The sequence below is a fragment of the Ochotona princeps genome, chromosome 1, assembly GCF_030435755.1.
Source record: "Ochotona princeps isolate mOchPri1 chromosome 1, mOchPri1.hap1, whole genome shotgun sequence".
Lineage (NCBI taxonomy): Eukaryota > Metazoa > Chordata > Mammalia > Lagomorpha > Ochotonidae > Ochotona > Ochotona princeps.
In genome coordinates, this window is record NC_080832.1 from 8,141,710 (window position 1) to 8,153,879 (window position 12,170).

At 55.3% G+C, this 12,170-nt stretch overlaps 1 protein-coding gene across 2 annotated transcripts in view; it reads right to left on the reverse strand.

The window, feature by feature from the left end:
• Positions 1-3,807: 3,807 nt before the first annotated feature.
• ZDHHC14 (zinc finger DHHC-type palmitoyltransferase 14) overlaps positions 3,808-12,170 on the reverse strand; it is a 238,030-nt gene continuing 229,667 nt past the window's right edge. The window contains exon 9 of one of the 2 annotated variants that reach the window (XM_036494066.2): positions 3,808-4,361. In XM_036494066.2, coding sequence (XP_036349959.1) covers positions 4,023-4,361 — 339 coding nt within the window. In that variant the 3' untranslated portion in view covers positions 3,808-4,022. Of the gene's footprint in view, positions 4,407-12,170 lie in introns of both variants that reach the window. The other variant, XM_004595450.3, reaches the window with a different exon arrangement.

Genomic DNA, 12,170 nt, shown 5'->3' on the forward strand with positions numbered 1-12,170 from the left:
CACACACGTCTCCTTGAGTGGCTTCCCGTGGCGGCGGAGAGCTGGTCCTTCGGATGTGCGCCATCCATACCGAGTTTCTGTTCAAAGTTCAGCAGCCAACGTAAAGAAAGCCCTTCGGAAGAGTACATCATGCCATCTGCTCTGCAATCCACTCCGAATGTGATTCCTGGGATTGGGCCGTCATTTCAGTTGAAGGCATCTGTCTAGTTTGAAGCTGTCCCCGTCTCCCCATTCTTCTTAACGGCCAGATGCTTGTCCTAACCACCGACTTCAGAAAATCCATCTTGGGGCTGTATTTTCAGGACCATGGACAATGGGCAAGTGGCTAGATTTATGAAATCATTAGCATCTTTGACATGCAATCTGAAAGAAAATGACACTTTTGCCTGTTTAATTTCAGTGACTCTAATACACGCACAGGGATCTTCAGAGAGCAACTGAGAGGCGTTTTTAAATGAAGGAATGGGAACAGCACAGCACGCCATCCACAGGTCGAGCAGAAATACTGCTGACACTCCTCTGTTCCCCAACAAGAATCGGCTAGATTCCCACAGCTCACACGTGCCTTATACAAACTATGCACGTGGCTGTCGGGTCAGCTTCAGGAAGGTTGTAAGGCCTGAATCAGAGAGGCACAGCCAATACCTGTTCCCCATTATTCTCTTCTTATCTGGTTGAGAGCTCCCGGGCCTAAACAGGGTGGGTACCCCTGGGGAAAGATTCCTGTGTTAACCCCAGACATGCTCTGGTGAACTCACAAGAGCAGAGTTTACTCGGTTGGGGTGGGAGACTGAGACCCCCAGCCCATCCCTGGGAGCAGCCCGCCAGGCTGTGTCCTTCCAGAAGGTCCCTGGAAATGCCACCTGAAGCCACTGCTCCTTTTGCGGAATCCTTTTTCCTTGTCATTGAGTCACATCAGAAGTCCATCCCTCCCTTCCAGCCCAGGGTAGGAGGTGGTAAGGGGGCTCCATCAGGTGTCTCACATGATGGTGTTTGAGCCCCAGGAGTGACAGGTTAAGACTGCAGTGTACCTGGGGGAGGTGCACAGTGGAGAGCCCTGACCTGACCCTCCTTGGTGCCCCTGTGGACCAGAAGGGGTATCTGGTTGGCTTAGGGTGGGTGTGCAGTGTCACTCTGGCAGGCTGAAGCAGGTGCTTTCAGCTGAGTGCAGCCCAATGCTGGTCATTCCTCTTGGACGCAGAGGGGTCAGGTCACAGTCCCCGCTCAGGGTCAGCTCTGTGTCCTTCCTGGAACCGGGACATGCAGGCTCCCTCAGCTGACATCCCCAGGAGAATGAGAGCAGACGCATTTTTAAACCCCAGGATTCGTGTGTTGCCCGTGTGTGTATTTGACGGTGGTCCAAGCTCTAATAGCATGGTGAAATATTTATCTTGCCTTTCCAGGCTGTATGCATTCTCAGCAGCATACAGGGAGGGTTCAGGACCAGGCAGGTCTCAACCACAGCCAGACGGGCCCATCGACCCTGTCTTGTGCTTGCGAGGGCACCGTCAGCTCCTGGGGACCCCCTCCCCTCCATCCGACAGAGGGGGCCCGTAAGAGCATGGCCACTCAGTCTTGACCCCGTGGTCCTCCCCATGCCAGCAAGGAAAGGGCGGTGGGCATCCCTCTGCTTGTAGCTTTTTAAGATAGCTGTTGTAGTCAACTGGCTCATCAAGTTCACCTCCCTCTTGACCCCAATAGCCTTAACTCATTTCACCACAATTCCCAATCCTCTCTTTGGTACAGAATGCCTATGGTGTACCAGGGACAGTGAGAGGCAGGGTGATTCTACATCGATATTTGTCATATCAAGACAAGTGGGGAGGGAAACCGGCTTCTCTGACTGCTTTCCGAATGGGCTGGGCATGGGAGATGGGCAGGAGTTACACCACAGAAGGTAGACACGGACTGGCTGCACTTGTCCTGGTTTTCCACGACAAGGAGTTGCCAATGGACTGGACCTCATGTGACACCAGAGGGAGAGCTGAGCCACCCTCTCTTCTCAGGACCAGCTCTCTCCCGGGGTCTTCTGGGAGAAGGGACCAGTTGGGAGGACGAGAGGGACCAGTTGATGGACCTTGTGGGCTGGTCACCACTCAGAGTCCCTGTGTGGTGGTGGACCCTGCTCCCCTTTCTCTGACAAGTAGTCAGGAGGCCCAGGAAATAAATTTGAAAGAGCCAGTGATACAAGCTCTACCTCCCCCATCCCACACACAGGCAGTAGGAGACAGAGACGGCTCAAAGAAATTGTGATGCAGGAATGACAGGACTATCTCAGCACAAATGGCCTTTTCCCACCAACTTCAATCAGCTGGAGTTACGCATGTTCATGGTCAACACACCTGAAAGGGGCAAACACATGATCCTGAACTTGAACACATTTGGCTGTGGGTTCCCAGCTGCAGAATGAGGTCAGGGGTGTAGTAGCCGGGTCCCTGGAGGTGCCTCCTCATGGCCTTCTCTCTGAAAGCACAAAGCCAGCTCCCTCCCAGAGGACAAGGGAACGTGGCTGTTGCCAGCTTTATCCCAATCTGGGTCTAGTTGAGGATGGAGAGCCACCTGAGCTCTGCTCAACCAGAAGCCGGTCCCGCCCTTTCTGACACCTGCGCTGGGACCTGCAGTTAGCCCATGAGCCTCAGGGCTGCACGGGCTCAAGGGGGGCCAAGAAGAGGAGCAGACCCTATGGCCCTTATTCCTGAGGGTCCCCTCGCTGTTCCCAGCCCACATGCATTCCTGCCTGGCCACCTGCAGAGAAGCAGCAAATGTCTCTAAGATTGTGTTAGTCATTTCAAAAAGAAATGACTAAAACAAATAAAAAACCACAGATGGAAAGCTAGCCTCTCCTCTAAGAACTCCTTCTCTGAGTTCCGGAAGTTCTCGGCCCACACAGTCGGGAGACTTCAGTAAGAATAAACTATGCAGCCAGTGCTTGGCATAGCGGGTTGAGTCACCACCTACAACATGGGCACCAGGTTCTTGTCCTCGCTGCTCCGCTTTCATTCCAGCTCCCTAGGAAACGCCCCTGGGAAAGCAGCAGAGGATGGCCCAAGCACTCAGAAACCCATGTGGGAAGCCCGGAGCAGGCTCTGGTATCTCCTGGGGCCTGCTCTTGCTGCCACTTGGGGGAATGAACCAGTGGATGGAAGATCTCTTTTTCTCTCTCACTCTGCCTGTCAAGTAAGTAAATAAACCTTCAAGTTCATCTCCCTTTTCTTCCTCAATAGCCTTAACTCATTTCACCAAAACCCCAGAAGAACCAATTTGGTGTAGGCCAACAGATGGTGATCAAATCTCGTTGCCAGGCACGAGTGCACGCAGGTGCAAAATAAGAGAGGAAGTCATTTTATTGGCTGTCCGGGGAAGGATGTCTCACAGGCCGGTGCGCACCTGCTGGGGCGGCAGAGTGTGAGACCCGTCTAACTGGCCGACAGAAGGTCAGGAGATGGGGGTCGGGAGCCCCCACGGCGCCTAACTAAGCTGTGAGCGATGGCACTGGCGCTGTCCATGAGACTTGGTCTGTTGTACTGGGAAATTTCACAAAATTGGAAAGAGAAAGAAAAGCGAGAAAAGCAGCACTTTCTTTGGAATACCAACACCACTGTGGTGCTGACTGCAGCGTGGCATGCAAACCCACATCGGCTCAGGGTTTTGTTTCTCCCCTGTTAGGGTTCGTATTTTCTAAGTGACGACTGGGAACGGCGCGTCTGTTCCCAGCATCAGGTGCGTCATTAACAACTCAGATGAGCCAGGTCCTTCCGGCCACAGGTGCCAGGCACCGTCCTCACATCCACCCCCGAGCGGCTCTTGCCCAACGCTCAGTTCCTCCTTGTCAGGTCCCATCCTGCAGCCTCCGAACGCCCGGATGTGGCCACTCCTCCACGCTGGTGTTCATCACAGCCCCCAGGGTAGGGAAGAGAAAGCAAATGAATCCAAGCTCGGAGCATCTGTGCTCGTCCCAGGGTTCCCTGGGCCTGTGTCCAGGGGCTGTCCCCTCTGCTGGTCACCTGCACAGGTGCTGGGGCTCACACAGAACTCAGCTTCACCAGGCCACGCACCGAGTCCTCGTGCAGCGCGTCCTGGCTGGCCAGGCCCAGCACGTGCATGGTGCGGCTGTGGGTCAGGGGGCGTGGTGAGGGCGCCTCGTCAGGGGTCAGGAACTGATGGCCGCTGTGCTCCTCCTTCAGGGGCAGGATGTCGGCGAGCGCGGCCTCGGAGGCCAGGTTGGGCATGGACGAGGGCGGTGTGGGCTGGCCCAGCGTCAGGCTGGCGCAGGGCGTGCCCAGGCTGGGCTTTCCCCCTGACAGGTGCAGCTCGTCACTGGTGAGGCTGGGCTCGCTCTGCAGCAGAGGCGTGGCTGCGGCCTGCAAAACGAATTTGGTGCTCTGAATACACTGGTCCTGGTCACACTGCAGAAGCCGCAGGAGTCGGCCACGAGGAGGAGGAGGAAGGAACAAGAAGAGGAAGAGGAAGAGAAAGCCAGGGAGGGGTGCAAGAAGAGAGACATGTTAGTGATGCCTTGGTGAAGGCAAAGAGTTGCACAGCAGACCCGCCCCGACTCCCCTCCAGCACACGGCAAACTGCCCTGCTCAGAGCGAATGTCTCCTGGCCAGCCGCGGGCTGGAACCTCGTGGCCTCTGGCCCTGCTTTAAAGATGCAATCCAAGAGTACACCCCTGGACAGGAGCCTGCCCGCAGCAGTCGGAAGGGGCTGTTGCTTGCACAGCTATTATCATGCTCACAGCAGTGTCAGTCACCCTAAGCCGAGCAGGCAGTGACCTGAGCGTCCGCCCTCAGCGGAGTGGGCAAATGGCCGGAAGAGGGAGACTGGGACGCATGTGACGGCATGGGACCAGAGCAGGGGCTGCCAGGAGCCAGGGGTGTGATACAAACAGCCAACACGATCAAGTTCATGCTATGTTTGACCCCGAGAAGACCAAAGACTGGGACCACAGCACGGGACGACATTCTGGATAGTTCTGAGGATCATCGGAGGAGACGGAGCTGGACCTGGGGGACCTCACCGGCATGGGTCCGCATATGAGGGGCACGCACGTGACTCTGGGCTCATGCAGTAAGCTGAGTGCCCACCCAGATTCTCTGCAGGGGAACACCTGGGCGCCAGTGAGCTGGGCACCTGCTCAAGATCTTGCTGATGGAAGAACAGGGTGGAGGTTTCCAAGACTGCAAACCTCTTCCACGGTAGCACTGCTGGCATGCAGTGGGTGCCTAACCAATGTTCTCGGCCTCTCTGCCACACCCCAGGGGCCACTGTGGAACCGGGCACTACAGCTTGGGCCTGGGACCAGGATGCACTGCCACCTGCAAGCCCGGTGGTCCTGTCACTTGGTGCACGGTATGTGAGTGCTCCCAGCCACACGTACTTCTTCCTAAGCTCACAAGTGGTGGGATAACCCTCCCGTGGGCCCCCTACACATGGACAAGGTTAGAGCTGCAGACCCTAAGGAAGGTGCCGCTCTGAGACCCAGCTCCAGTGAGAGCCTGTCATTGCTTCAGCCCCATCATGCAAGCTCCAGCCTCCGGAGGAGGTAGGGAAAGCCTGGGAGTCTGGGAAGAGGCTTGGGGCAGCAGAAAAGGCCATGGACGAGGACATGAAGGGGCCAATATGTATCATCAACAGTCATTTTCCCACCTGTCATCACAGTCAGTTTTGCCTTCCCATGCGGTCTGGTCAGCAGGTGCACTGCCCTTGCAGGGCACAGTGCCTTCTGCTGGGCAACACTGAGCAGGGAAACCCCAGTGGGTCTGTGCAGGTCATCAGCTCATGCAGGGCTGGGCAACATGACAGCAGCCTGGCTGGTCAAACAGCCCATGCATGTGGTGGCCCTGCTGGGGTGGGGGTAGGCTATGCTCCGCAAAAGATGCCCTGTGGGAATCCTCACTGAGGATCCTGGCTGGGAGAGGCAGGTGCACTGCCTTGATGCTCTACTTCCTGCCAGCATAGCCATGGAGCTGGAGGCCTCCAGAGGGCCTGGGGTGGGGGTGGGAGGAGGGGCTCGCTCACAAACCCAGCTCAGAATTCGGCGGCCTTCCAGAGCTTGCCTTCTGCAGCCCTCTTCCACCCTAGTGATGTCTGACTGTCTACACCCCACCCCTAGCTCCCAGGCAGGTCTCTGCTGGCTTGCACACTGTCTGTGAATGAAAGCCTTTTCAAGGACGGGTTCCAAGTCCTGCTGCCTGGCCTCTACCAACTCAGGAAGACACGCAGAGGGCAGCGCTAGGAGCGAGTTCTAAGTCCATGTGGCACCAGTGACAGGCGAGGTGGGCTTGTACTTCTATGCGGACACCCCCCCCCCATCTCCCATTCTTTTCCTCCACTCCATCATATCTCCCCCACCGAAGCCTGCCCCAGAGCCCCTTGTTCCCAGCAGACCCTTCTGGGAGACAGTGGTCAAGCAGGTGTTGATGGGAGTGGGGCTGGATGTGGCTCCAGAGGCTCAGCCATAGACCTCCCCGAGGAGAGGGTTGGCCCTGGGATGCAACAGCTAGGACAGGGATGGGGCTGCGCACAGAGTCTCCTCCGTGGGCCTGCTCAGCCTGTGACAGGCCCCTGCACACTCCTGGCTGGACAACTCCACGCAAACTACAGCAAACACTGCGTCACTCCCCAGGGCTCTACACGAAAACCATCACTGGTTTATCAATGAACTCAAAATCCAAAGTAGGTACAGACGTTGGGGAATGAAGGAGTTGAGCCTGGACCATTCGATTGCAGAAATTGCAGGGTCTTTCCAAGGCACTCTTCTGAACCTGCCTGCCTGGGAGCATCTTCCCTACAAAGATTTGTTCAAACATGACAAAAGGCAACCCTCCCTCTGTGCACGGTACGTGACATTTCCCTGCTGGGGGACACCTCCATCGTCCAGGGAACCAACTCAGATAAAAGACTCAGGAATGTCTGATCTGATTTTAAAAATAAATCCATCAGATCCCATTCTCACTCTCCACGCTGTGATCAGCAGGGCACTGGGCAGATGTTACGGGAGAAATGGTTGGTGACATCAGAGTGGGCGAGGAGGACCCACGTGAAACACTCCTACGCTTCTCTTGTTTATTAGCCATGCTTCTCTTCCTGACCCCTTGGAAGTTTCCTGCAGAATTTCTCTCTGGTCTCCCCGATTTTCGTCCCGCATCTCTCCCACCTTTCCCTGCACCCACCTGTCCACATCTCCCTCTGCCTCTCCTCTTGGTCCCTTGGTCTTTGAGCCCATTTCCAAACTCCATCGCCTCACTTTCTTGTTTGTTTGAAGACATTCCCATCTCCCACCCGCAGAGGGAGCTATCACCGCTTGCTTAGGGGCTCAGGCCTTGGTGGCTGTCACTGTGTTCCAGCCGCCCCAAGCAGCTGTCAGCAGGCTTTCATTTCTCAACCAATTACATAATCTTAAGGGGAAGCTCAGATCGCATTTCCAGCCGTTGGTCCCACTTCAGTAGGCAGCTGAGAAATTCAGGTTTCCATTGCAAAACTCCAGTGCTGGAGTTGGAATCCTGTGTCATTGCCACTTTTAGGTCAAAAATCGGTCAAATGCCGAATCCTACTAAAAGCTGCACATTAGCACGATGGTTCAAGGGAAGATCTTTCTTCTGCTGTGTAAAAATCCGATTGTTTCAAGAGCGAGCGAGCGGGGGCTGTGGCGGGTGACAGCCGATGGCCTGGCCAGGCCAGCCATCGCCCTGGAATGTCACACAGCATCAGCCATTTAGAAACCCTGGCTCTTTGTTTCTGCAGATTTTTGGAGTACATCGGAATACATTTTGTTTGACCCTTCGCTGACTTTTCTTTTGTTGGGGAGGGTGAGGGTCTGAAATCAACCTAGCATGAGGATTCAATGCTGCCCAAGCAAAGCCAGGCTGGCCGCTTGGCAGATGGCCTGCAAACACCTTGGAAAAGGGATGTGGTCTCCTTCCAGTGCTCCAAGTCCACCAACAGCACCGGAGCCGGGCATTGCTCAGTTCTGCCCGGCTGGGAAGCCCTGCTCCTCGCTGGGGTCTTAGACACATTCCATTCCCCAAACACCACCAGCTCCCAGCGTTCACCTCACACAGAGAGGGAAATGCAGAGCGGCGGATGGTATCCTCCTGTCGCCGAGCACTGTCGCTGGTGCTTGGTTGAGCTGCTCCTTCCTGCGGGGCTGGAGTTTTCACACCACGTGCGGAGTGGTGAAGGCCATAGGCACCTGCTGGTTCAGTCTTGCTCCGCTACTGGATGACGGCGTGCGTGTGGCTGGCATCAGGCTAGGCACACAGAGCAAATGGTTTTCTCCAACAAACTCCAGCACTGTGTGCTCTACCCTCTCTTGACACTCAGCACGAGGCCCCAAAGGGCTTTTGTAGTTGCAAGTGCCAGCCAAGTGGTGGCTGGATGTGGTGAGTGGGCATAGCAGTCCCATAGTGACAATAGAAGCTGACAGTGAGGAAGACTGGAGTAATATACACCCTACCCTTGATGGGCACTGGGCTCTCTGGGGAGAAACCCAGCCCAGCGTCCTGGACTTTCATAGGCATCCAGCCAACAGCAGCAATGGCTGGGGCCACAGCAGCCATTTAGTGCTCCAGAGTCAGCTCACGGTGTCACTCATGTCTGGTTCCTTGGGTCAGGCTTCATGCTCTTATTGTCAGCCGAGCCTGCCTTGGCGGAGTCTTCTTCCATAGTTCCCTCAGCAGGCACGCATGCCACAGATGCCCAGTGGTAGCCACTGGAACAAGAAGGTGGCCCAGCTAGTAGGTGCTGGCATCGCCTGCTCCCAAACACAAAAAACACTGCCGGGTACGGACGGTGACGTTACTGGCCTGTAGGTTACTGGAATGGGCTGGAGGCCCTGGGGCACCCAGGAAGAGGCTGCTCCGTGGGGGCTGTACTGGAGGAGACCTTGAGTGTCAAGGTTCTGTTGAAGGCTCCCTTTCCAAGCTGTCTGGGACGAGCCCAACTGCGCCAGCCCGTTTGTCTCTGGAATCACACTCCCTGGTCAGCAGCTCTGGGCATTGGGCATTTTCCCCTGGGACAGAGTAGAATCCGAATCCCAGGGCCCTCCCAGTTATGACTTGTAGGGTCACATTGCACCGGTCTTACCCCACCCCCCGAAGATGGGCTCATGTCTGTGGGGACACTCCTCCCAGCAGTGAGGGGCCCTGGGACTGGGCAGAGTGCAAGCTTTGAGCAGAGTGCAAGCCGGGCTTCTCACAGCATGGGTGCATGGTGAGATCTGAAAGACGTGGGAGTCTGGGTCGGTTAGCCTTGATCTGCAGGTGTAGGAAGGGGGCAGCTGAGCCAGGTACGGGCAACCTGGTGCCCGGCACTCCCAGAGGTGCACTTACTGACTTCATAATTGGTCATGGCTTCCATGTGATCATACATGTGCCTGGGAATTCATACAAAAGTGAGCAAACCCAAGCAACAGATAATTTCTCAAATGTGATGAAATTTTCATGAATGCTAAATTTATCAATCAATGAAGTGGAGTGCGAATGCGTCTCCTGGACATGAAATATTCATTAGTTTCGCTCTTTTTTTCTCGCAGTTTTCATATTTTAGAGCTTATATTTCTTTTTCTCCCCAGGTCTTCAAGATGACCATCGACTCTGGACTAGCACAGCGACATGGGCCCATGGTGTCTCAAATGACCCTGACTACCCCTTGGACCTGTGCAGCAGCCTCATCCCACCGAGGCCTTTACGCCACAAAGCCATGTGGCCAGTCGCCATGCCAAGCGTCCCTACGTCCACCACCAGGGTGAAGCTTTTGGCAAATGTGGCAGAGCCACAGGGCAGGGGGCAGGAGGATAAAAGGGCGGAACTAACAGATGTTAAGAATATCCCATGAGCGAGTCTTTAGGGTAGAAATCTCCCACACCTTCACCGAGCGTTTGAAACTAGCTACTCTGCAAGAGCCCGTGTTCTCAACTGACAGTGGGCAGGTGGCACAGCCGGTGTTTCAGGCCATTCTTACCCCAAGACCATCTGCAGTTTATACTTTGGGAACTGAAGGCTCTTGGGATGAAGTGACTTATCCCAAAGTGCCCAAGCTGGTGCCCTGAGGCCATGCCCTGCTCGCTGCCATCCCCCACCAGGTGGAGTGCTCAACTCCGGTTACTTGGCAAAGTTTCTCCTTTGGTACCTTCCAGGATGATTCTATCCTGGTGTCCTCACCAGCATCCCACTGGACCTGGCGGGTTGGCCGAGCTGGAAGCAGTGAGTGGAAGCTGGGGACATATAAAAATAAATAAATATAATCAAAAGCAGCCTTCTGGAGTTGGGTGTTGTGTTGCGGGGGGCGGCGGGGTGAAGCTGCCGCATGAAATACCCACATCCTGAATATCAGAGTTCAAATCCAGGCTCTCTTGCTTCCAATCCAGCTCTCTGTTAGTGCACTTTAGATACAGTGGACAGTGGCCCACACAGGGGACCTCGACGAAGCCCTGGGCTTCTGGCTTCGGCCTCTTCATCCTTAGTTACTGGGAGCATTTGGGGAGTGAACCAGAAGATAGAAGCTCACTCTCTTTCTCTGTTGTTCTGGCTTGCAGGTAAATAAATCCTTTTTTAGAAAGCAATCTTCCAGCATGGGAAGGAAATCAGATCACTGTGTCCATGACAAGCCCTGGCAGGTCTCCCCGCTCTTGCTAATGTCAGCATGCCTGGCACTTCTGCAGCAACCCGTGGCAGGGACTCGATCTCAACGACTTCGAAGTGAACCTCTATCACTTGTGCCGTCACTTCATCAACACATCGTTTTATAAGATCTTCCCAGCTCCTCCAGGGGTGCACGGACACCCAGACTGCCATGCCCGGACCAGCTGCTCCCTCCCCGCACCTGCTCCTGTGTCTCTCCCTGGCCAGATGTGAGGAGGGCTCCCTCCGCCCATGCCAAGAACCTCACCTACTTTGTCCTCAGAGACCTCACTGAGTTGCCTCTTTTCGGATGTTCGTGTCCCCAGGGCAGCCCCCTTGGTCTCCATGCCCATCTCACACAGCTGCCCAGGGCTCCTAGAGTGCTGTGTTGGCCTCATCCACTGCCTGTGGCAATGACAGGTTGACCCGGGTCTGCAATGGCTGCCGGCGGCTGGTTAGTAGGTACTTCCTCCCCACCTGCACGTGGATGTCTGGAATCTAGCCCTCATTCTACAACCCAGTCTTCTAGCCTTGTCCTTCGTATTTCCTGAGCTCTCTGGGCAGTCACATCTCACAGTGGCCAGGGTCACCTCTCTCTCATAATGAGTTCAAGCACCCTCTCTTCCATAAAGCTTTTGCTGAGACCTTGGGGCTCTTTTCTAGCACATTCAGTTGCCATCTTCCCTGTTCTCTTGTCTCCAAATAGCCCATGTGTCAGTTAAGACACATTTGAGATTAAAAAAAAAAGTTTGAAATGATTCCGGTAACCTTAGCTTTTGGAGTTGTCAAGGCTCTGGTGGACCGCTCTAGCCTACCCAGATCACCCCAGGATGATGCGACACCTGCCATGCGGGCCCTGCCCATGATTCTGACTTGCCCAGACGCCGACACCAGCATTTTCAGTCTAGGGAGCACCAGGGACATGGGGTTGTGACAGGTGCATGCTCAGCCTGCAGAAGCAGGGACCATGGGTGAAGAGGGTCCTCAGCCATTCCTGCGAGTGGACAGCCTGAGGCCCCAAGTCGCCAGCTGTGTGACTTGAGCAGATTCCTCAACATTTTAAAGCCCCTTGCTAGGCTGGGGGTAGCTTGCAAGCTGCTGTGGGACCCAGGCAAGGACATTGCTAGCCAACACCTGTCCAGCTGCCAAGGGCCGTGCCTCAGCCCAGAGCCGCGGGCTGTAGGGTCAGTGTGTGCCGTGGAACCTCTTTGATTCCTTCCCTGCAGGGGCTGCACATGCACCTTGGGCCTAACCCAGAGGAGGAGACTGGTGGATTCACTTTTCTCCGTGCGATGAGGCTCAGAACACAATGGTACAGATTGTGAGCGCTAACGTTCTTCCCAACATGAACGAAAGGTAGAGGCGAGTTGGGTGGCTTGGCAAGAGACAGGGCCACCTGCTTCCAGTGATGGGCCAGGCTTTCCAAGGCTGGCTGGCATCCACTACTGTACCAGCATATGAAAGCCCAGGCATCAGTTTCTACTTGCTGCCACGCACCGGCTTGCCTGGGGACAGTCTCGGTTGGGATGTCCACACAATCTAAAGGAA